This window comes from Ranitomeya imitator, chromosome 2, assembly GCF_032444005.1.
Source record: "Ranitomeya imitator isolate aRanImi1 chromosome 2, aRanImi1.pri, whole genome shotgun sequence".
Taxonomy (NCBI): Eukaryota; Metazoa; Chordata; class Amphibia; order Anura; family Dendrobatidae; genus Ranitomeya; species Ranitomeya imitator.
In genome coordinates, this window is record NC_091283.1 from 796,524,503 (window position 1) to 796,550,826 (window position 26,324).

The 26,324-nt window shown below is 46.7% G+C and overlaps 1 protein-coding gene across 3 annotated transcripts in view; it reads left to right on the forward strand.

The window, feature by feature from the left end:
- Positions 1-4,370: 4,370 nt before the first annotated feature.
- Positions 4,371-26,324, forward strand: part of SLF2 (SMC5-SMC6 complex localization factor 2) — a 72,246-nt gene continuing 50,292 nt past the window's right edge. For 2 of the 3 annotated variants that reach the window (XM_069753728.1, XM_069753729.1), the window contains exons 1-4: positions 4,371-4,571; positions 8,198-8,241; positions 23,536-23,720; positions 25,693-26,025. In XM_069753728.1, coding sequence (XP_069609829.1) covers positions 4,477-4,571; positions 8,198-8,241; positions 23,536-23,720; positions 25,693-26,025 — 657 coding nt within the window. In that variant the 5' untranslated portion in view covers positions 4,371-4,476. Of the gene's footprint in view, positions 4,572-8,197; positions 8,242-23,535; positions 24,159-25,692; positions 26,026-26,324 lie in introns of all 3 variants that reach the window. The other variant, XM_069753727.1, reaches the window with a different exon arrangement.

Below are 26,324 nucleotides of genomic sequence, written 5' to 3' on the forward strand. Positions count from 1 at the left end.
CACCTTCCCATCGAATTGGTTTTCATCTATCACCTCCATCCTTTCTCTTGATTAATTGTTCTGGCTTTACTAAAGTCAGAGGAGGGTGGAGATGAATGGGAAGCAGGTAGGTGGAAAGGTCCTTGTAACTGTCTGATAACAGTACAGGTGCGCTGAACATCTGTGCTTGGTTTGAACAGTCATTTAGTGCTGACAGATTTCCTTTAATGGTTTGACCTCTTTGCTTCTGTTTTATAGATTTCTATAACTTGAAATAGCGTTCAAGATCAGCAACTAAAGTTTTTTAAAGCATACTTGTAAAATCTGGGAAGCTCTCAAAATAAGGGGAGACAGGAGAAGTTCTTATCTACAGGCCCCTATAATCATTAGAAGAGAGTCAGCAGAATCTGACAATTTTGCCAGGACCAGCATTTGGTGTTTGAACACCTTATGGCTTAATTTGCACTGCAAGATTATCATGCACAAGGGATCCTATGCAAATTGCCTCTTCTGAGAAAAAGAGGACTTTAAACTCTATAGCGCCACCTGTTGGAAGTAGCGATCCTACAAGTCACAATCAACCCTTTAACGAGTCGTGCAATATGACTTAGGATAAAAGCCAAATCAGTATCTCAATTCACAGACACGGGAATATTCCTAGGAGTAAGGGTTCCTAGGAATGCTCATTTGATGATAATCTTATAGTCTAAGCAGGCTGCCAAAGGAAAATTCTTGTTCGTCTGGAGAAATGATCTTTTGTGCTGCACAAAAGATCATCATCCTCGGCAGCACATCATCCTAGGTAAACAGTACTCTTGCTGCCGAGAACAATAGCAGCCTATGTGCAGTGATCGATCGATTACAGATTGTTCAGGGTACGTCGTTAAGCATGCTGTGCCTGGGTAAGCAGGGTATTAAACGACCACCGATTGGTAAATATTTACCAACTGTCTGTCATTTAATGATACAAGTCTGGTGATGAAAACACATCTTAAATCTTTATTAACTGTGCAGTTAATTATCTATTGATAAACAGAAGCAACCGAGTTTTGGGTCAGGCCGGGATCACACATGCGAGAAACACGTCCGTGTCTCGCATGTGAAATCCAAGCTCTGGCACCGGCACTCTGGAGCGGAGCGTGCGGCCGCATAGCAACACATGGAGCCGCACGCTCCGCTCCCAAGTGCCGGCGCCAGAGCTTGGATTTCACATGAGAGACACGGACGTGTTTCTCGCATTTGTGATCCCGGCCTAATGGGAGCGGACTCGTAATCATCAGCTTTACTGATAAGAAGTCTAGAAAACTGTCTGTCACCCTGAGTAGTACTTTATCTTAAATTTCTCTATTTCTGAGAATTCCAGGAGCATTTCTGGACAAGACAAGGCACACCTATAATCTTTTATCTGGCAGGTAGAGAAATGTGCCCTGACACAAGTGTTATCAGACAATAGCAGGCTGATGTTTGCTCATCTAACAAAGTTATGTATAGGTCATTAACCACAGAAAATAAAAGTGCAAACATTAGCACATCCCAGTACTACAACCCTGGTAACCAAGGAGGGGTACATAACAAACAAACCAGCGATGAGCCGAAGAAACTTGTGGAACTGTCACCCCACATGGAATAAGTGACGGAACGAACGCTTCTATTTAATGCTAGTGGCCCGTTAGACATGGCAGGGATTAGCCATTGCCTGAGCTGGTTCAGTAGCTGATTGATTTTTATGCTGCCCATGTAAACAGTATGTGCTGCCAACAATATGTGCACTATGTGGCGCCCCTAGGACTATGTGCTCTCATACAGTCTCCATCGGTTCATGTTATTAGGCCTTTGAACTACTTGAGATTGGTACAAACTGAAATCTGCCTGAGTGAATGCGGCTTTAGACCCTCGCCATGTAAATTTGCCACAGACGCACAAATTCTGGGATAATTTAACAATAATCGTTATTTGCAAAAATAAAAAGAAATAAAATGGAGTCATGGTTATTGCTTGTATTTATGAATATGCTTTTCCTAAGGCACTGTTCACATCACTATTTTGGTATGTCAAGTGCATATGTTAGCGAACTACTAAAAAGGTATACAAGCGGACTGCTGAGTGGAGTCACAGACTCTGATGGCCCCATGAATTTCAACAAAGCTTATGTTTGCTCTTGTAAAGACTTTCATATGTTTGGAAAGTTTAAAAGGGTTTTTCAGGCTGAAATGAAAAGTCTGCAGTCATTCTATGACTCTGCTGAATCCTGCACACACTGTTACGATTTGTGTTTATTCCCCTTGTGGGTGATCAGTCACTTCATTTCATGTATGCGATTTGCATACTTAGGGCTCTTTTCCATTTGCGAGAAACACGTCCGTGTCTCGCATGTGAAAACCAAGTTGTGGCGCCGGCACTCCAGAGCGGAGCGTGCGGCTGCATAGCAATACATGCGGCCGCACGCTCCGCTCCCAAGTGCCGGCGCCAGAACTTGGTTTTCACATGCGAGACACGGACGTGTTTCTCGCAAGTGGAAAAGAGCCCTTATGGTCACATGCTGACTAGACGTCTTCTATTGAGAGAAGCCGGGTTAAACTAGTCGTAACATGACCGCCCTCCTCCAGGGGAAATACAGACGAATCGGGATCGTGTGCCAGAAGAGGAAGCTCTGCTCTGTTGATATTGAGCAGCTGAATTGCGGGGAGCTGTGCCAGAGCTGGACATGCAGGGAGTTGCCTCTGTAAAAACTACCTGTCTGCTAGATTTTAGGTCCATAGTAAAAAAAAGCAAATAGTCCTGTAAAATCCTTTTAAAGGGACACTGTCGCCTGGATTTGGAGGGAACAATCTTCAGCCATGGAGGCGGGGTTTTGGGGTTTTTGATTCACCCTTTCCTTACCCGCTGGCTGCATGCTGGCTGCAATATTGGATTGAAGTTCATTCTCTGTCCTCCGTAGTACACGCCTGCACAAAGCAATCTTGCCTTGTGCAGGCGTGTACTATGGAGGACAGAGAATGAACTTCAATCCAATATTGCAGTCAGCATGCAGCCAGCGGGTAAGGAAAGGGTGAATCAAAAACCCCAAAACCCCGCCTCCATGGCTGAAGATTGTTCCCTCCAAATCCAGGTGACAGTGTCCCTTTAAGTTCATACAAATATATTATACGGTCGGGGCGAAAAATGCAATAACCAGGCGGACCGTGCATCTTGTGACCCAAACTCATAGCCTCAGGTATACCGAGGGGTCCGCGGCCCCCCGGTCCGTCCTGCCATCACGGTCCGTACCTGCATGGTACAATGCGTGTGCATGCAGCCTTTTTACCGCTTTCACACGTCTATAATTCACAGTCCATGTGTGAACCGTGATGTATGGGCCAACCGTGGTCTGCTGACCCGAAATATCAGCCTCGTATATGTGTATGAAGCTGCTGAGTTCAGGTTCCGGAGACCAGCGGCGGGTCCAGACATGGCGGTCCACACACGGTCTGTGAACTGCAGATGTGTGAAGGCCTCAGCTGTGTAACACAGCCTGCACCCGACAGGTTTGGGCGTTCGGCCTGTTAGCTTTTGCGTAAATGAACGTCAGCTAACGGCAAGGGGATAATTTCCACACAGGCTCAGTTTGGATATTTTACGCAGCGTGTGGATGAGATTTTCTAGCCAGAATGCCCCCTGTGTGAATACATACATGCTAGCCACCTTAGGGAGAGACCCAAGTTGGGCTAAATGTAGCGGGACGAAAGAGACCGAAAAGCCCTCTACTTATAGGAAATACATAGTGGATGCTTTCCTGAAACGGAAAGTACTTGCAAGCAGCATAATACAAAGAATAGCAGGTTTACCCAGAATCCACTCCATACAGCCAACCAATTCCAGCCCTGTGCTGATGAGGGCCTAAAGCCCGAAACACGTGTCCACAGGTAGGAATTGGTTGGCTGTGTAAATTTAGAAACTAATCCACAGCATTGCACGCTTGGCGGTTCCAAGCGCTGTGGATTAGACAGGGGTGGAAAGAGATGATTTGCATAGCTCCGCCTACTGCAAAGGATTCTGGGTAAACCTGCTATTCTTTGTATTATGCTGCTTGCAAGTACTTTCCGTTTCAGGAAAGCATCCACTATGTATTTCCTGTGTGAATATACACTAATGATGATTGTGACCCACTCATTGCCGCCCACTGGTGGCTTGTGACTGCCATGGAGAGTACAACAGAACAGCTGTAGGTGCTTCTCTTAGCCACCAGGTGTCACTAGTTCGCTTGTCATAAAATATGTAAATTTTAATAATTTCAATAAAGTTGTGTTAAAAAAAAAAACCCTATTCGCTCGATTCTCTCGTGGATCCGCCTTGTAGTGGTGAGGTCTGGGCGACGCGCTCTGCGCTTGATTACTTTCTCCTGTAGGAAATTACCGGAAGTGCTTTGGCCAAGATTCTCCTGGGAAAGATGGCGCGAAAAGAGCTTTGGTATTAGGCGCCGAGGAGCCTGACGGCCGCTGCTGGAGCCACGGTCCGGACATGACGCGACCCACGGCCACCATTCAGTTATCCCAGGGGGACGTTCTGGAAAGTCCTGTCTCCAGAAAGAAGCGGAGGACACGGGGCGCTGCCAGGTAACTGCGCCCTTCCCTGCCCCGTGACAGGGGGCGCACCGAGGGGAGGCACTGCAGAGAGAGCAGGCCATGCTGGGACTTGTAGTGTCACAGGGGGGAGTCACATGGCTACACCCTGCATTGGTCTGTATGGGGTGTGACAGAAGATGGCAGCCCCTGACACTTGTTACACGCCCACCCTTATTACCAGCACCAGATCCGGTGACATTCCCTTCTACTTGGGGACAATCCAGCCTTAAAGGAATTGTCCACTAAAAACTATCGGTGACAGGTGATGACTTACTGATGTGTGAGGGGTCTGACCGGGGGGTAACGGCAGAACTTTTATCCCTGCGGGGTCGCCAGGTTAGCCCGCTGCTCCTGTCATTCCCTACAGTGCACACTGCACTTCTCTGCGATCGTGTGCACTGTCCCCCGTTCTGCGGTCCCAGCGGACGGACCCCCAATGATAAAGTATCGCCTGCCTGTGAGTAGATGACTTATTTTCATCAGACTGCCCTTTGAACTACATACACAATATTGCTGTATATCTGCCATGTATTATGCAGCTCAGCTAAAAGAAGGTACAGCAGCTTCTAAAGGGTTAATCTGCAAGAAGGGGACAGGGCTGCATCTAAGGCTTTATTCACACGTCAGTATTTTCCTTCAGTATTTCTATGCCAAAACACAGCAGGAGTCCGTTTCAATTCTAGTTTTTCCTCACTAAGTTCCACTACTGTTTTAAGCATAGAAATGCTGATGAAAAATACTGACGTGCAGCTTAACTAGAACCCTTTCTCTATTTTAATGATTCTCCCCCCCCCAATTAAAATAATAAATCTTGTACTCCCCTCCCGTGCCGGCTCCGTTTCAGCGGTCACATTCCCGTTGCTGTTATGACACGTTAGCCCTGCGCCCAATCAGTGCTGGTGTCACTGTCCCCGTCAACAGAAGTGTATGTAATCAATAGGAAGTCAGGGTTGCGTCTGGTCGCTCACTTCATCTTAATTGCTATATATCAAAAGGCGGGGGACAGTGGCGCCAGCACTGATTGTGCACCGGGCTCATGTCATAACTGCGCATCAGCCCAGAGTACGCTGGAATGGAGCCGTCACGGGAGGTGAGTATAAGTATTTGTATTTTCACGGGGTAAAGATTCACATTGAGAAGGAGTTGTCCTAGTAGTGGACTATCCCTGTAAATAATGACCTTTCCACAGGATCAGTCATCACTGTGAGATTAGTGGGTGGCCTTACGCTTGATTCACTTATGTAGGAGATAAAATGCAGTACTTGTTAGTGGCCACAAAGCAATAGGTAGAGCTGCCGAGTCCTCGTACATCGCTACTATCCAGCTGCGGTATCAGATTTCAGCTGATCGTTGGGGATGTCTTGTGTTGGACCCCACCAATAAGGCTATGTGCACACGATGCGGATTTTGCTGCGGATCCGCAGCAGTTTCCCATGAGTTCACAGTACATTGTAAACCTATGGGAAATGAAATCCGCAGTGCACATGCTGCGTAAAAAAAACGCACGGAAACGCAGCGGATTATTTTCCGCAGCATATCAATTCTTTGTGCGGAATCCGCAGCGGTTTTACTCCTGCTCCAGTAGAAAACTGCAGATGTAAAACCGCAGCTGAATCCGCCTTAAAAACCGCAGCGGTTTTCCAATGCGGATTTATCAAATCCACTGCGGAAAAATTCGCAGAGGATCTTTCTACGTGTGCACATACCCTAACATTTCGATGACATGTACTATGGATAGGGCTTTAACCAAAGTCCATTTTCATACTAAATAGCTAAGGGTGCTTTCACATTGCGCTTTTCTCCACATTTGTGGGTGCTGTCATACCTTGCGTTCGAACCCACCTTCAAAACTGAATTTGGGTGTATGCCGGCAGAGTGAAAGTGCGCACTGATGTGCATCATTTTCAGGCAAATTTGCCTATCAGAGGCAGATACTTATAAAGGGTTAATCTACTATCGAGGACATAGCTGCTTCTACAGGGCTAATCTGAGATTCTCCCTAATCATGGAGCAGACACTGAGGAAAAATTGATAGGATGTACCTTTGTAATTGTTCCATCCTCCTCCCTCTGCTCCATAATATACAGTTATCATCTAGCATTGCTTCATATATCGCTACATGAGCACAAATTTGTGTTTTCATGCTGCGTCCCATCTTCCCGCACACAGTGGTATCTCTCAGCTCAGAGGCAGTAAGTCTTATACACCTGTTCTCCTTTTATCTCATGAAGCATTTTTCTCTGCCTGAAGTGACATCAGGTCCGGAGAGACGCTGCCTCCTCAGGGAATGGGTAAAGAGGTAGCTGCCAAGCAACCACTTGATGTCTGGCAGGTACCAATTATGTGGCCTGTTATAATAGGACATGTGTGCAAACATCGGCACTGCCTCTTCTGGTGCTCAGTAGCGTCTCTGAGCTCCCAATATCCCCTTATAAGTTGGATATCAGCCTTTGACCACTATTTCATCGCTTACGACTAAACCAGGCCTAGCTAAATCATGATTGGAAACCAGCAGGAACAGTGGGGCTGGATTCACAAAAATCCTCACACGCACTTGGTGTCATTGTGGGTGCATTCACCGTGAGCAGGCACGTTCTCATCCCTGGCTGTGTAGCTATTCGAGTGTGTGCGGCGTGCGCATGTACACTGAACCGGTGCGAGCCTGACCGCGAGCTCGCACCGCTTCAGTGGACATGCGCACGCCGCACACACTCGAATACTGCCTGAAGTGGGTGCTGTCAGCAAGACGCTGGGGAAGTTCCCAAACATACAAAATGAGGGGGTGTAATGGTGCACCGAGCTCTTGGCCATGCCAATAGTGCACCGTAGCCCGTTCATTTGCATTCAAATGAATTTATTTTCTCAGGCGGCGTGCCACTAACTGGAACAGTGCTAGTATGGCTTTTATAGGGCTAAGTCCCCTAGATCATAGATTAGCTTGTTGAAAACGCATTTTGATTGTGATAGAAACTCTGAAAAACAAAAATGGAATAATCAGGCTATCAGCGGGAATAAAATAAAGCTAGCAAGCACTGCCTACTTTTGACCTCAGCCTTTAGGATTGCATGTATTGCTTTGTATTACTGTAGTATATTGCTTACTGTGTTATGAATGCTACAAGCGAGAAACCCCCCCCAAATACACAACATTTTGCTTGTAAGGGCTCCCTCACACCACTGTATATATTGGATGAGTGCTATCCATTTTTTTTTTTTTTATTATTGGATGACCAATGTAATCGCGGCAGTGCTGATGACCTTTTTTTTTTTTTTTTTTCTCTCTGAAATCAGAAGACACTCTCCTACTCAAGTCTAAGGGTGTGCGGAAAACATCGGACTGTACTCTGATGACTAAGTACAGTTGATTTTCGCGAACTTACACAATGGAGAAGGTGGAAACATTTTGTTCTCCATCTTCTTAGTGTACTCCGATTTTATCCACCCGAGAGAATGGGATCACACTATGTTAACGGACTCATCAAACTCTGATCAGATGGACGAGAGAATCTACGCCCGTGTGACCCTGCCTTTGAAATGAATTTGAGCTGCATATTTGTATAGACATGCCGAGACTTGCCACTTCCTGTTCATCACACTTGGCTTTTTGTGTTTTTGCAGAAACCACCATATAACAGAATTCTTTAGGCCGTCTAGCAAGCCAGGTATGCACAGTGATCACTTCTGTCTTGTGTTGTGAAAGCTTAATGCTCCGTTACTGTCTTCCTTTGCTAAGGGTACCGTTACACTATACGATTTACCTACAATCACGACCAGCGATATGACCTGGCCGTGATCGTAGGTAAATCGTAGTGTGGTCGCTGGAGAGCTGTCACACAGACAGCTCTCCAGCGACCAACGATGCCGAGGTCCCCGGGTAACCAGGGTAAACATCGGGTAACTAAGCGCAGGACCGCGCTTAGTTACCCGATGTTTACCCTGGTTACAAGTGTAAAACTAAAAAAAAACAAACAGCACATACTTACATCTGGTGTCCGTCACGTCCCTTGCAGTCTCTGCTTCCCGCACTGTGACTGCCGGCCGTAAAGTGAAAGTGAAAGCACAGCCGCTGTGCTCTGCTTTCACTTTACGGCCGGCAGTCACAGTGCTGGAAGCAGACGGCAAGGGACCCGACGGACACCAGAATGTAAGTATGTGCTGTTTGTTTTTTTTTAGTTTAACGCTTGTAACCAGGGTAAACATCGGGTAACTAAGCGCGGTCCTGCGCTTAGTTACCCGATGTTTACCCTGGTTACAAGCGAACGCATCGCTGGATCGCATCGCTAGATCGGTGTCACACACACCGATCTAGCGATGACAGCGGGAGATCCAGCGATGAAAGAATGTTCTAAACGATCTGCTACGACGTACGATTCTCAGCAGGATCCCTGATCGCTGCTGCGTGTCAGACACAGCGATATCGTAACGATATCGCTGGAACGTCACGAATCGTACCGTCGTAGTGATCGAAATGTTATAGTGTGACGGTACCCTAAGGTCTCTGTGTTTCAACAGATTTGCCTCTTATCAGTAAATCTGTGAGCAAAATGCTCCCGATTTAACATTTGCCCCCCTCTCCCAGTCACACCAGTCTTATTCTTAATATTTTCAAGTAAAATGAAAAGCCTCCTTTAGGAAAGGAATTTTTGAAAATGATATTCGTATGTTACAGGAAAAATGTATCTTTGTACTGTTAGCCATGTGATACAAACCTATTCTAAATTGAATCCTCAGAGGTTGATATCTTTTTATTGACTATTGGAAAAGATGGCAACAAATAGCAGCTTTCAAGACTACTCAGGTCTCTTCTTCAGTCTCAGTATAATGCAAAATCTGAAGAGTCACAGATTTATATGCAGCAGGCCACAGAACAGTGCCGCAATAAGACAAGTGAAGACAAGCAGAACTATCAGTATTTGAAGCGGAGAAACCAGTTGTGGCAGGAAATAGATAAGGGACAATAAAACTGTCACACTCCTTATTTGAGGTCTGGTCTGTGGTTGTGGTGCCCCCACAAGGTCAGAGGAGCACATTCCTAAGTTGATGTAGAAGGACATAAATCCATGGACACATTCATTCCTGCTCTGAATGTGTCACATGTTGTCTAAGGGTACTTTCACACTAGCGTTTTTTGTAAATCCGTCACAATGCGTCGTTTTGCAGAAAAAACGCATCCTGCAAAAGTGCTTGCAGGATGCGTTTTTTCCCCATAGACTTCTATTGGCGACGCATTTGCGACGGATTTGCACACTTCGCATCCGTCTTGCGACGAATGCGTCGTGCTTTGGCGGACCGTTGGGGAAAAAAAACCCTACATGTAACGTTTTTTTCTCCCGACGGACCGCTTTTTCCGACCGCGCATGCGCGGCCGGAACTCCGCCCCCACCTCCCCGCACCTTACAATGGGGCAGCGGATGCGCCGCAAAAATGCATCCGCTGCCTTCATTGTGCAAAGCGTTAAACGCTAGCGTCGGAATCTCTCCCCGACGCATTGCGACGGGGAGATTCCGACGCTAGTGTGAAAGAAGCCTAAGGGGTATCGTTTCTCCTTATGGAGAGTGACACATGTTGTCATAAGTTTGTGCTCCCTTACTCTTCTGTCTCTCTGGTATTTCAAGTTTCATCTCAATAATAATGATGTACACTAAATATGATTATATTGGGGTACCATGTTAGCCAGAAAAATCTATGTAAATTAATTTTGGGACATAACGGTATTTACATATACGGTACAAACAATACTAACAAATTTCATGTGCATGAGGCAGTGATCAGCGCCACAAAAGTATTTAGCCACAGGCAGATTTGTCCTTTTTTTTTTTTTTTCTTTCATGATGAGAATTCATCTTTGTTCTAAGGCTACTTTCACACTAGCGTTTTTTGCAATACGTCGCAATGCGTCGTTTATGGGAAAAAACGCATCCTGCAAAGTTGTTTGCAGGATGTGTTTTTGCCCCATAGATTAACATTAGCGACGCATTTCCACACGTCGCAACCATCGTGCGACGGTTGCGCCGGACCGCCGGGAGCAAAAAACGCTACATGTAACGTTTTTTGCTGCCGACGGACTGCTTTTTCCGACCGCGCATGCGCGTCCGGAACTCCTCCCCCACCTCCCGGCACCTTACAATGGGGCAGCGGATGCGATGAAAATCTGCATCCGCTGCACCCGTTGTGCAGCGCAAACAACGCTAGCGTCGGTAACCTCGGCCCGACGCACTGCGACGGGCCGAGCCCGACGCTAGTGTGAAAGTAGCCTAAGCTTTTGCCCTATATCCCCTTCATTCTGTCCCCCAGTTGGACATTTGATACATGTAATTAAGTACACTATATTAGATGTGATGTAGCTGAAAGTACCTTCAGTCTTGAAGTCTGGATGTGAGTTGGGAACATTTTTCTTGTCCATTGTCATTATACAGGTTTTACATTTTCTCTGACTGCCGGGAAATGTTCCTGTTGTTCTGGAGATTACTGGGAGCGAGCGACTGATGCTTCTCAAATTCATTGTCTGTCTAAAACAAAAAGGGGGAAAGGGGTCTGGAAATTTGGATTTTAAACAGGCATCTATTTGTAACAGTGGTTGTATTTTCCATGCAGCTCCCCTCAACACCTTCAGATTTGGATTGTAGGTAACTATTAGAAGTACTCGGTTTCTTTCTTGTTTAGGTTCTGTATTGTTGGAGATAATTTATTGAACATTTCCCTGCAGCGAGAGAAAATGTAATATCTGTCCATATATACTGAAATTCTAAATATAATCATATAAAAATATAAAATAAATGTAAATTTCCAGTTCACATCAGAACTACAAGGTTCCAGGTACTTTCAGCTGCATCACATCTAATGTAGAGCACTTAATTATCTGTACCAAATGTTCAACTGGGGGTCTGTGTGAAGGGGAGACCAGGGCAAAAATTTTTGACATACATAAAAAGAAAAAAGGTCAGATATACATGTGATCACTGCCTCATAGACAAGAAATTGATAGTATTGGAAGAAACTTTAACCCCTTTGTAACAGTTGCAATTTTCTTCTTTTTTTTTTTTTTTAATTCCTCCACTTCTTAGAACCATAACTGCATAACAACATCCCATAGGAAGGCTTGTTTTTTGCAGGACTTTTGAACTACACCATTCATTCTACCACATTATGCACTGGAAAGCAGGGGAAAAATCCAAGTGCGTTGAAATTGCAGAAAAAAAGTGCAATTCCATGTTTGTTTTTTTGAGCTTTTAATTTACCGTGTTCATTAGAGTATTTTTCGGACTATAAGACGCACCGGACCATAAGACGCACCTCAAATTTTCAGAAGGAAAATAGTGAAAAAAATAAATGCGTTATATGGGGGGGTGTCTGTCCTACAGTCCGAATTCAGCTTATCGGGGTGGGAGGGGGGCTATCTGCAGCGCTGGTGGAGCAGGGTCACAAGAGGTGTTCGGTAGTCCATTGATGATCTAACTCCCATCGAAGGCTGGTGCAGCAGGTTTGGTGGTGCTCAGTGGTGCAGGGGGTCCGCTGACATTTTGTGAAAGCCTGGAGCCCCCGTACATCCATTGCTTCAATGCTGTGGTCACCGGGAAAATGACTGCTGGAGGCTGCTCATACACAGCTCAATCTGCACATGCTCTGCCTCTGGTGGCCACCACATTGCAGCAATACAAATGTGGGGGCTCTGGACTTTCACAAAATGTCGGCGGAGCCCCCGCACTGCCACATCAGCCTGAGATGGGAGTCATATTATCGCCCTCCAGCGTCAGACCACTAAACACCCCTTCTTCCCAGCCCAGTGCCTTCAGAATGGCTCAACTCCTGCTGCTGCCGCCAGACTTCTGGTAAAAACATTTGGACTTTGAGGCTATGTGCACACGTTGCGGATTTGACGCTGCAGATGTGCAGCAGTTTTCCATATGTTTTACAGTAGCATGTTAACCTATGGAAAACCAAATCCGCTGTGCACATGCTGTGGAAAATTCTGCGCAGAAATGCTGTGGTTTATTTTCCGCAGCATGTCAATTCTTTGTGCGTATTCTGCAGCGTTTTACACCTGTTCCATAATTGGAATCCGCAGGTGTAAAAACGCAGGCAAAATCCGCAGTGGAATCTGCAACGTGTGCACATAGCCTAAGACGCTCCCCCATTTTCCCCTGAAATTTATGGGAAAAAAATGTGTTATAGTCCGAAAAATGCAGTATACGGAAAAACTGATCTGGCAATATGACTTTCCAGCACAGTGTGAGTACACAGATACCAACCAAATATTTATAATTTATTTTTTAAAGGGAACTTGTCACCAGGGTTAATTTGCAGGTTATAAGTGATACTAAACTGTCCAGCGCCCGCACTTAGCTGAATGCTTTGGGAGAAAATGAATGTTATGTTCCCCGGACCTGTCCCAGTTTACGTCACGGGGTTCCAGTTGCGCTTGTTCAGTCACCGCTTACAAAACAGCGGATGTAACTGCGCCCCCGGCCCTGACTGACAGTCGGCCCAAATGCAGAGCGAGTGTTGGTCAGTGTCGGGGGAGGGCTTACAGCATGAACACTACTATGAATAGAGAAAATCACAATCTCCTATTTTTGCCAGTAACGCTCTGGCTTTCACAGGAGAATGGTAATGACAATCATGGGGGTCTTCAAGCAGATGCCTGTCTGTCATTGCATCCCATCGGTGCCCTGCAAACGGGTCAAAGGCGCGTCGATGGGAGCGTGGAACAACGCGTCCTCTGCCTGCGTGTCTTAACAGCCGCAGGTGGAGCAGAGCAGTTAAAGGATTAAATAAGTTATCTGCTGGAAAGATGCGTGAGCCTGCATCTAACTCAGGTACACGACATAAGATGTACATTAATATCCTATGTCTTGACGGGGTTAAATTCCCGAGAGATAGAAGAGTGAGGGAGTGCAAACTTATGACCGCCTTGGACAAGCTCCAGGCAGGAATGAATGTGTGGCATGGATTTATCTTTCTACCTCAGATAAGGAGTGTGCCCATCAGACCGTGTGGGGGGCAGCACACCCCTGGACCAGACCTCGGACGACAATAAAACGGTTACATTCCTTATCAAAAAGAACAAAAAAAAGGGTTTGGTACTGTTAGCCAGTGGATAAATGATTGATTGTACTCATTGGGAGAAACAATATAATAATCTTGTAGTTCTGCCTGTTTAGTGGCTAACAAAAATAAAATTAGTGTGAATTGAGTTCGAGACTTCTTGGGTCTCTTCATCAGGCGTGGTTCGACAGAGTATCTGAAGAAACATTATATACACAAAAACAGCAGAGGCATGACACAGTAAATGGACATTTAAAACAAACAAACTAGTGGTGTGAAAGTTTTGCCCCAATAGCCATGTAAGGCTACTTTCACACTTGCGTCGTTTGCTGTACGTCGCAATGCGTCATTTTGGAGAAAAAAACGCATCCTGCAAAGTTGCCCGCAGGATGCGTTTTTTCTCCATAGACTTGCATTAGCGATGCATTGCGGCGTATTGCCACACGTCGCATCCGTCGTGCGACGGATGCGTCGTGTTTTTTGGCGGCCGCGACGCACAAAAAAGTGCAATGTAACTTTTTTGTGTCGGGTCCGCCATTTTCGACTGCGCATGCGCGGCCGAAACTCCGCCCCCTTCGCCTCGGAACTCTCAATGGGCAGCGGATGTGTTGTAAAACTGCATCCGCTGCCCACGTTGTGCTAATCAATCACACTATCCGTCGGTACTAGTGTGAAAGTAGCCTATATGAGACCTGATGCCCTCACTATCTCTGGAAATTCCTCAGTATTTTGTAGTAAATCATAAATCCTTGTGAGACTGTTTATACATTGCATTTTTGCAGCATTTTTTTCCTGCAGGCAAAACCTGCCCTCTTGCCAGTAAATATGCAAATTCTCAGTGGAAGAGGACCAGAACTCTAGTGTTGCCTATAGGAAGTAGCAATCCTAAAAGTCAATGTCGACCCTTTAACAAGCCTTGTCACCTGACAGATTCCCTTTAATGAGTCTTGCCCCCAGACTTCGAATAAAAGCAAAACCATAAATTCAATTTGCACTGACGAGGGGCAGCACCCCAAAGCAGTGTCTGCAAATTGAATTGATGGTTTGGCTTTTATTCGAAGTCTGGGGGCAAGACTCATTAAAGGGAATCTGTCACCCCCAAAATTCGCCTATAAGCTAAGGCCACCGGCCTGTAGATAAGCCCCCGATGTAACCTGAAAGAGACGAAAAACAAGTTAGATTAAACTCACCCAGGGGCGGTCCACTCCGGGGCCTCCCATCTTCATTCGAGCAAAGTACTGCAGTGCGCAGGCGCCGGGAAAGGTCAGAGAGGCCGCGGTGCCTGCGCACTGTAGTACTTTGCTCTGCCCTCAACAGGGCAGGTCAGTACGCCTGTGCAGGAGCCGCGGCAGGAAGCAAAGAAGAGGACGTCATCGTATGAAGATGGGAGGCGCTGGACCCGGACCACGACGCCCATCGGACCGGACCACCCCTGGGTGAGTATAATCAAACTTGTTTTTCTTATCTTTTAGGTTACATCGGGGGCTTATCTACAGCATTACAGAATGCTGTAGATAAGCCTCTGATGCCGGTGGCCTTAGCTTATAGGCAAATTTAGGGGAGACAGATTCCCTTTAACCCCTTAAGCCCCGAGGGTGGTTTGCACATTAATGACCGGGACAATTTTTACAATCTGACCACTGTCACTTTCAGGTTATAACTCTGGAACGCTTCAACGGATCCTGGTGATTCTGACATTGTTTTCTCGAGACATATTGTACTTCATGATAGTGGTTTATTTGATATTACCTGCGTTTATATGTGAAAAAAAAAAGGGAAATTTGGCGAAAATTTTGCAATTTTCCAACTTTGAATTTTTATGCAATTAAATCACAGAGATATGTCACACAAAATACTTAATAAATAACATTTCCCACATGTCTACTTTACATCAGCACAATTTTGGAACCAACAATTTTTTTTTTTAGGGAATTATAAGGGTTAAAAGTTGACCAGCAATTTCTCATTTTTACAACACCATTTTTTTGGGGGGGGTCCACATCACATTTGAAGTCATTTTGAGGGGTCTATATGATAGAAAATAACCAAGTGTGACACCATTCTAAAAACTGCACCTCTCAAGGTCAGCGATCTGACGTGCACTGCTCCTGGCTTACCAGCGCTTAGTAAGCCACCTCCCTGCAGGACCCGGATGCAGCTCCACTGCTATTTTGGATCCGGGGCCTGCAGGGAGGAGACGCTCGGTACAAGGTGAGCACATCGCCTTGTACCGAGGGTCTCAGGGAGGCACGCAGGGAGCCCCCTCCGTGCGCGATGCTTCCCTATGCCCCTGAAACGCTTCGATCATGTTTGATCGCAGTGTGTCGGAGGTTAATGTGCCACGATCGGGATAGTACGTCATATGGGGTTAAAGGGTCGACATTGACTTTTAGGATTGCTGCTTCCAATAGGTGGCACTAGAGTTCTAGTCTTCTTCCTCTCTGAATAGACCATGTGCATATTTAATTTCCCAAAGGAGCATTGCAAGGCTAAAGTCTCTTCACCTTGAAATGGCAGGTTTGATATGTCACTCTCCCCCTTGGATCCTTGGAAGTAAAGAAGCTGCTTACAAAAATGCAGGTTTCTTCTTCGCACATTGGGGGACACAGGACCATGGGTATATGCTGCTGCCACTAGGAGGCTGACGCTAAGTGAATACAAAAAAGGGTTAGCTCCTCCTCTGCAGTGTACACCACCCACTGGCTCCAGTCAGAGCCAGTTCATGCTTAGTGTCCGTAGGAGGCACACTGTGTCTGCTATTCAGACCATTCTTTATTATTTTAATTTTTCGTTTTTAACTTTTTAATTTTTATCTATTTTCACATGATGACTGGGGCGACAGACACTTTCAAGGGGCTGATCAACAGGCGAGCACGGTGAGTGTCGCCTCCCCGTATCCTCTCCTATGACGTGGGATGCCATGCCTGAGCTATTTTAGGGGTGACTGTTCCCTTCAGGGCGCCGATCTCCCTGCACCAGAAACAGACGGGAACATGGAGTGTCGCCTCCATTTACCCCCTTCTGAGCCAGGCCACAGACCTGTGAAATCCTAGGGGATTGAACCCTTAGGATGCACAGACGTTCCCTCCCCATGTCGTCCGGCTGCTCCCACTGCACCACCACTGAATGAACAGCAGTGCTGGATGGTCCCTCTCCACCACCCCCATCAAAGGGGAAGGTGGATTTGAGGGTTCCTGCACTGTCCCCCTCGCATTACTCTCTTTACAGCAGAGCGGCAGCTCTGCTCCTCGATCCTCCCTGGCTTCAACAGGGGGGTGTCTCCCGAGCCCGTCGCGGGCCCGGCCAGGCACCGCTAATTTAGTCCCTGACTTCGGCCTCGACTAGGCTGCAGGCCGAAAACTTCACTCACAGGACGTGTCACGCCCGAGGTCCCGCTCACACGCCTGGCGCTTCTCGTACACTGCGAGAAGCGCCCTCCTAATCTTGGTGGCCATCCTCAGCTCCCCCCCCCCCCCCCCCCCCAAGAACAGAGGAACGCCACTGCTGGGGACACAGGGGCACAGTGCCTGGATAAGTGCTTTGCCACACTGCCGTCAGGTCCCCCTTTCTCAGCTGCACACAAAGTACTCAGCCTCCTTTAGAGCCGCGCACAAAGGGCTCTGCCTCCTTTAGAGCCACACACAAAGGGCTCTGCCTCCTTTAGAGCCGCGCTTAGCCTTCCCTGCAGTATTTTGGGGATTAACAGGGATACAGCATGTCTCTACCTAAAACCTCCAAAAAGCCCTCTAAAACAGTGTTTTTCACTTCTTGCACCTCCTGTCAGGCTGCACTACCAAGGGAACATACTATTAAATTCTGTCATGCTTGTGACCCTAAATGCGCTCAGGAGCCCCCCACCGTGACCGAACACACAGTGTTCAGTCTCTGAGTGGGCTTTGTCACTATCTCAATCTATGGCTTCTTTAACAAAGGTTATCGAGTCCCCTCAGGATCCCTCCAGTAGCAGGACAACTGATCCGTCTGTCTCAGAGAATTCCCTACATCAGGGGAACCATCGGCCTGCAGGGGCCATTCTAGTTTAAGACAAACCGGCATCTAGGAAGCGAGTACATAGCTCGTCCCCAAGGCCCTGTGGTGCCTCGGCGTCCGTTAGCTCCACTTCTCTCACTCCCTCTCCAGGCGCGTATAGCGATCATGAATCTGAGTCTGATGGGCCCCTTGACCTAGAGTTGCCACTACAGTGGATGGTCTCATTGAGGCTGTCAACCAGTCTCTACAGGTTGACGAGGAGCCCACTACCTCCCATACGGATAACGCAGTGTCCTTTAAAAGGACCAAATGTCCTCATAGGGTGTTTGCCAATCACCCTGAGTTCCAAGAAATAGTTCGGCGTCATAGAGAGCGTCCGGACAAACGCTTTGCAGGTTAGAGATCTCTGGAGACCAGATATCCCTTCTCTCCTGACCTCTGCAAACAATGGACAGAATCCCCTCCATTAGATCCTCCCGTATCCCGTTTGTCCTCCAAGACTCTTCTGTCCCTGCCGGACGGATTCTCCATTAAAGATCCCACAGATTGCCTGATTGACAGCCTCGCCCGTTCGGTTTTTGAGGCATCAGGCTCGGCACTTTTTCCCTCCTTTGCAGCTACCTGGGTAGCCAGTGCCATGACTTACTGGGCAGATGCCCTGCGTAAGGCCATGCAGAAGTGATCTCACCTCCGAGATAGCGGAGTTGGCCAATCAAATTTCTTTGGCCGGTGATTATTTGGTAAATGCTTCCCTGGACGCGGCTAATTGCTCTGCACATATAGCTTCAAACACAGTAGCGATTAGAGGGGTGCTATGACTGAGGAACTGACGAGCGGACTCTGCATCTAAAAAGTCCTTAACTTCCCTTCCCTATCTCAGCAGTCGCTTATTCCGAGAAAAGCTGGACCAACTGATTTCGGATGTTCCAGGCGGGAAGAGTAAATCCCTTCCCCAGCAGAGAATTAGGCTACCGATCTGCCGACAGCTGCAGACTCATTTTTGGTCCTTTCGCAGCAATTACGGGTGGTCCTTTACCGCCAGCTCCCCCGGTTCGGGGTTGCCCGCTGTCAGGGGCAAGAGTCCACAGATCTCGTACAAGCCCAACTGCTCGTGGAAGGGCTGCCCCGTGCAGTTCAGATCTAGGTGATCCAGACCCCAAAGATCTCAACTAAATGACTCGCAACACTGTACGAACGACATCGGCAGAGTAGTTGTCCGTCTACTCCTGTTTCGCCATGTCTGGCTCACAGTCGTTGACCACGAGTGGGTCAGGGATCTGGTGTCCTCCGGATACTAAATAGAATTTTCTCCCCCCTCCAACCCATTTTTTTGCCTCTCTATCTCCCAAAGCGGGAACGCGGGCTCGGGCATTTTACCAGGCCATCAAGTCACTCCGCCAAGACTGGGTTATTACCCTGGTCCCAGAGAACGAAAGGTTCCAAGGATTTTATTCAAAACTGTTCACGGTCCCCAAGAAGGATAGTACAGTCAGACCCATCCTAGATCTAAAGCTTCTAAACAGATTCGTCAGAGTCCAGCATTTCAGGATGGAGTCCCTTCGTTCCGTCATTGCCTCTATGAAACAAGGCGAGTTCCTAGCCTCCATCGACATTCGGGATGCGCATCTTCACATTCCAATCTTCCCTCCTCACCAAAGGTTCCTTCGCGTTCCAATCTTCCATCCTCACCAAAGGTTCCTTTGCTTCGCTGTTCGCGGAGAACATTTTCAGTTCACGGCCTTGCCCTTCGGCCTCGCCACCGCCCCCAGAGTCTTCACAAAGGTCATGGTGGCTGTCATGGGCATCCTACACTCTTGGGGCCTAGTCGTCTTCTACTACCTAGATGACCTACTGGTCAAAGACCCATCTTTCCAAGCCTGCGAGGAGTGCGTCTGCATTTCTTTGGATACTGTTTCTGGGCTGGTTAACCAACCTGAAGAAGTCTTCTCCTGTTCCGGCTTCTAGGATCTCATTCCTGGGCATGATTCTTGTCACTTCCCCAGGGGTTGGTGATTCTCCCTCGGGACAAGGTCCTAGCTCTTCAACAGGGGTCCGGGCGCTCTGTCAACCGTCTCCTTATTCCATCCGTTTCGACATGAGGATTCTCGGGATGATGGTAGCCGCAATGGAAGCAATTCCATTTGCACAAACTGCATCTTCGTCTCCTACAACACGCACTGTTGGACGCATGGAACAAGAGTCCATTTTCCCTTGATCAACCCTGTCGACTGACCCCCCGGGTCAAACGGGCACTCCAGTGGTGGACGCTTTGGTCTTCCCTCCTCCAAGGGAAGTCCTTCCTCCCGGTACATTGGCTGGTGGTCGCTACCGATGCCAGCCTCCTCGGCTGGGGAGCTGTTTTTCATCATCACACTGCCCAAAGGAGCTGGTCTCCTCAGGAGTCTTGTCTTCCCATCAATGTCCTGGAGATCCATGCGATTTGGCTGTCCCTGCGGCGGTTCCATCTCCTAGCAGGCCACCCCATCCGTATCAGGTCGGACAATGTCACGGCTGTGGCCTATAGCAATCATCAGGGGGGCACTCGCAGCAAGGCTGCAATGTACGAGGTATATCACATTCTTCGCTGGGCCGAAAGAAACCACTCTGTCATATCGGCTGTTCACATTCCAGGGGTGGAAAACTGGGCTGTGGATTTCCTAAGCCGTCAAGGCCTTGCCTCAGGAGAGTGGTCTCTCCATCAAGACATTTTCCAGCAGATCTGCCTTCGTTGGGGTACTCCGGACGTAGACCTGATTGCTTCCTGGTTCAATGCCAAGGTACCTCAGTTTGTGGCCCGGTCCTGGCACCCGAGCGCAATCGGGGTAGACATTTTGGTCCTTCCCTGGAGTCACTTTAGTCTTCCTTACCGGTTTCCTCCCTTGCTTCCGAAGGTCATCAGGAAGATCAAAGCGAAGGGGGTGCCGGTGATCCTCATTGCTCCGAATTCATCTCGCAGAGCGTGGTACACGGAGCTCGTCCAACTGATCGCAGACATTCCTTGGCGACTACCAGATCAGCCGGATCTACATTCTCAGGGTCCGATTTACCACCAGAACTCGTGGGCCCTGTGTTTGACGGCTTGGCCTTTGAATCCTGGGTTCTGATCCAGGCATGTTTTTCCTGCGAGGTACTTTCCACCTTGATCAATGCTCGAAAGCCGGTGTCAATGCGTATCTATCATCGGACCTGGAAAATCTTTTTTTGAATGGTGCAGAAGCAGAGGTTGTCCTCCGCTGGTTTTCAGCATTCCCACTGTCTTAGAATTTCTTCAATCTGGTCTGGACTTGGGACTATCACCGAGCTCCCTCAAAGGGCAGGTCTCGGCCTTGTCCGTCCTTTTTCAGCATAAGATCGCTTCCAAACCCCCAGGTGAGAACGTTCTTTCAGGGAGTCTCCCACGTGATACCTGCCTCTAGAGGCCTGGGACCTTAATCTGGTCCTAGGTGTCCTGCAGGAGTCTCCTTTTGAGCCCTTGCAGGATATCTCTGTATCCTCTCCTCTCATGGAAGGTGGCCTTCCTTGTCGCGATTACTTCGATCAGAAGTCTTGGAGTTGGCTGCTCTTTCCTGTCGAACTCCTTTTCTGACATTCCACCGAGACAGTGGTCCTCAGGCCGTCCCCGCTCTTCATTCCAAAGGTGGTGTCTTCTTCCACCTTAACGAGGATATTGTGCTTCCCTCGTTTTGTCCAGCCCCGGCTCACCGTGTGGAGAAAGCTGTTCACTCCTTGGATCAGAAAGTATGTGTCTAGGACGGCATCCTTTCGGGAGACGGATGCCCTGTTCGTGCTCCCGAAAGGACATCGGAAGGGATCGGCCGCTTCTAAGTCGACAATAGCCAGATTGATTCGGTCGGCTATTCAAGAAGCTTACCGCGTCAGAGACAAGCCTATTCCAGCAGTGATTAAAGCACACTCCACTCAGTTGGTGGGTGCTTCATGGTCCATTCGGCATAAAGCGTCTGCGGAGCAGGTTTGCAAAACTGCAACCTGGTCTAGCCTGCATACTTTATCAAAGCATTTATAATGTCCATACTCGGGCATCTGCAGATGCAAGACTGGGTAGATGAATTTTGCAGGCAGCGATAGCGCACCTTTAGACAGCAGGCGCCTTGAGTTTACTCTGTTATGATGTTGTTTCACACCCAGGGACTGCTTTGGGACGTCCCACGGTCCTGTGTCCCCCAATGTGGGGAAGGAGAAACAGGGATTGTGTACTCACCGTAAAATCCTTTTCTCCGAGCCATTCATTGGGGGACACAGCACCCACCCTTATTGACCTGTTGCCTATGATGATTTTACAGTTTGACAGGTTGCATCTACTGTTAATTGTTTGTTAATCTCCTACTGCTTGGTCACTGAACTGTTTCTGTCAGGAGCCAGTGGATGGTGTATACTGCAGTGGATGAGTTAACCCTTTTTTGTATTCACTTAGTGTTAGTCTCCCAGTGGCAGCAGCATACACCCACGGTCCTGTGTCCCCCAATGAGTGGCTCGGAGAAAAGGATTTTATGGTGAGTATACAAAAAATCCCCGTTTTGCTGCATTTTTGTCACTTGTCACTTGTGCATGCTGATGATGTTTAGTGTCCAAAAAAAAACCTATGGTGCAACACCCTTAAGTTTTTGCACCCTAAATGCAGCAAAACCTGATGCCTGCATTATTTGCTTAGTTTTTGCACTTACTCATTGCTTTCTATTGGTGAAAAAGCGCTGAAAGTGACATGCTTCGGTCTAAAAAAAAAACAGCAGTTTTCCATTTCCGAAAAAAACTGTGTGCATGATATTTCTGAAGTCTCATAGGTTTTGCAGGTACTGTAAAACGCAGCTAAAATTTGCATTATCGTCGGGCTGTCAAAGACTGTCATAAATGTTTTTGTGATCAAAATCTAAATGCCCTCTGATACACCTAAAGGAACTGAACCTTGCATTGTGAAGCGTTGCAAAACCTTCATTCATGTAATGACCACAGACGGGATACAGATCCACAATGCACAGTTGGACTATAAGATTCCCGGGACATTCACATTGTCATCTTCCAATGGGGTGTACTTAAGGTACCGTCACACTGAACGATATCGTTAATGATATCGTTGCTTTTTGTGATGTAGCAACGATATCGTTAACTAAATCGTTCTGTGTGACAGCGACCAACGATCAGGCCCCTGCTGGGAGATCGTTGGTCGCTGGGGAAAGTCCAGCACTTTATTTTGTCGCTGGATCTCCCGCTGACATCGCTGAATCGGTCATGTCCCTCGCCTTCAGCTTCCCGCACTGACTGGTGAGCGCCGGCCAGCCGTAAAGCAAAGCACAGCGGTGACGTCACTGCTGTACTTTATGGCCGGCGCTCAGTCAGTGCTGGAAGCTGAAGGCGAGGGACCTGACCAGACACCGGGAATGTAAGTATGTAGTGTTTGTTTTTTTTACATTTACAACGGTAACCAGGGTAAACATCGGGTTACTAAGCGCGGCCCTGCGCTTAGTAACCCGATGTTTACCCTGGTTACCCGGGGACTTCAGGAGCATCGTTGTCGGTATCGCTGCAGCGTCGCTTAGTGTGACGGTACCTTTACTGTTGTGCACTATTTGTCCTACTGTCCTCCAACTCTTTGTTGGAGAAACAGATCAGAAACTGAGGGCAAGGATGAGATTTCATGGTCACTCGAATACAGACAAAAAACCCCATCAACCTGTGCAGCAAACATTTCTGTGGTCCAGGACATAACATAATATGAAAAGTTGGGTTAAAAGGCAACTTCAAATCACTAAAACACCAACGGATCTGTGAACAAAAATGTATGGCACTCTTTGATAACCACCACACAGGTTTAACCCCTTAAGGACCAGAGGTATTTCCATTTTTGCGTTTCTGTATTTTCCCACTTTTTTTTGTTCCTTATAGAACATTGATCTTTCTTTCCATAGACACAGATGCGCTCATCTCTGCCCTAAGAGGAGCTTTCAGCAGTGAGTCTATGCAGCTGCAGTCTGACACTGTTCAATCTTGGAATGACAAGTCTACCACAGTATCTCAGAAATCAAGCAAGATATCGTCTTCCTCATCATCGCCTAACATAAGCACTGAGGCAAGGAAAGGGAATCAGAAAATTGTAAGAAATTACGAAGCTTTTTGTCAAAATTGCGGAAAGAGTTTACTGTCACCAAGGGTACTACTGAAGAGACTAATCTTACCTGTCAACTCACAGGTTTATGTGGGAGACAGCGGAGGGCATAAAATATGTTCAGATAATAAAGGTTTTCACATCCCCGGCAATGATGCTGGCCCGTACTCTCCTTCTATGCGACTCCGGTCACATTCTAGAAATAAACGTGCACTGACCATTTCGCGGAGATCTTCTTTATGTATTGACCGGTATTTTGATATTAAATGTCAGACTACGATAAGTAGCCAAAGCAAGCATATTCCTTTAAAATCTCCTAACTTATTAAGGTCAGATTTACAGGCACCTCCTGACTTGTGCCAGGATGATATAACACAGAAGAATAACATGGACATGATTATTAATTTGAGTCCATTTGGTAAACAGGTATGATCATACGTAGCCTGATATTAGTGTGTAGAAGTGTTTCTTCTTAAATCACAAACTTTGTGGTGTTGTAATTGTGCAGTATTCCGTAATCACCCTGCAGCTGTCACCCTAAAGGGGAATGTGTCATCATAAATGCATCTCTCATATAAATTCGTTTTTTTATGATTAAAAGCAGCGCCATGCTCTTATGGTGTTCTGATAAAATCACAAAAGAATATTCCTGAAGTATTGCAGTTTTAATTTTGGTCACCAAGCCTTACCATTAACTTATTTTTGTTCTGTAAAGATCACTTTTCAGTAGACATGTCATTATCATTGCAGGCAGGATATTAATTAAAGGTAATGCCTCTTTTTTAAAGTGGAGTCGCCAATCTGGTGTTTCTTTTTTTTATTTAATAGGAGCGGACTGCCCCAGACTGGTGTGTGTGTGTGTGTGTGTTTTTTTTTTTTCACGCACTTTGTCAAAAATGTTTATACATAGCCCTAATGACCCTTCTATGGAAGAGCAAAATTTCTGCTCCCAGTGCTATTTACTAAGCTAACCACTTTACTACTGATACTTTAGCAAGCGGTTACTAAAAGGTATGCCGCAGAGTCAGGATAGTGAAAAGAGCAAGATCTTTCACTGCAATAGCTATTGCGGAGGGTAGTGGGATGGGATCCCACAATTTGTAAGTTCAAGCCCAGCTTTTGCTAGTAATTTTATGAGTGTCAGGAGCACTTTTGACGAAAACTTGGTGAAATCACCAGTTGGCCCCCACTTTAATTAACTAAAAAGGGCAGACCCAGATTGGCGATAGCTATTCTTTAAAGCAGTTAAAACAGGATACTACTACTGTTGAAAGTAGGTGAGAGTCTCCGATGCCCTCTCTGCACAGTGCTCTCTGCACAGGTCACAGAGCATGCTCACAGCTCTCTCCCATGTACATCAATAAATCATTTCTATACTCCAGGTACCCATGGGCAATGTGGCAGCTGTAAGACGCAGCAGAGCAGCAACTCAGGCAAGATTATCACTTTCTTAATTGTGTACAAATTACATTTTAAAAAATTGCAATCGGAAAACAAAAACAAAACATTTGTTAAACTATATATTTTTATTATTTAATAAAAAATAGGTGACACCTTCCCTTTTATAAATGCAACAATTGTTACCCAACTGGTTACATCCAGGCGATGAGGTTACAACTGATATGAGAATCTAATAAATCCCCGGAGAGCTGTATAAAATGATATTTTACTTGCAAAAGCTGACCAAACACTTCAGATAACGGTCATCCACATTGGTGTGATCGATCGGACCCTCTGACAGCTGATATCTGAGGGGGAAAAGCATCGAACATCCTAATCCTTTCCTGAGGAAGATCAGCCCCTCTCTCCTGTGGATGATATTCCTGTGTTCATTGGGTTTTCCATTGGAATCAGCAGTTGTTGCATTAGCTTTTTACTTATTTCCATTGTGCTTTGGTGGTAATTTCTACTGGGACTAACATTTATGATATTGGTTTTACTTTGCTGCTTGTTCTTACAGGTCAATAACATCATGTCCACCCCGGGCGATGTTTTGGATGACCATTTATCACCATCTGTTATTGATTGTTATTCTCTACCTGACTCTGATGAAGCCAGTGTAAAGAAATTAAAGAAAGCGTCTCCTTACAAGTCCTTCGGGGATTCTTTTGACAATGATCAATCATTTAAAGGCTGTGATGATGATGAGGAAGAAGAAGAGGAGGAGGAGATCTTTAAATCTTTGGATGAGATTTTAAAAATGACTGCAAAACCGGTTCCAATCACACCACAAAGGCAAAACCTTGACAACTCGTTTATTTCGGGATCGCAGTCCCCATGCATCCCAACTCCAGTAAGTATGACATTAAAGAAGACGTCTTCAGTGTCGCCACAATCGTAAAGCGTTATTTCCTGTTTGAAAGAAGCTTCTTCAGCATCAGGACCTTTTGTGGCTTGCTTGACCCACATGAGCGCTTCATGTGTGAACATGTATCTATTGCAAACAGTGATGTCCACAATAAGAATGGACATGCTCCAGATTTTAAAATGGGTCAATTTCTGCACAGAAAATGAATGCAGCATGTAGATGAGCTTTTTAATCTCTTTAACGCGTTGTTCATTTACACTTGAAAAAGAGACCATCAGTTATTA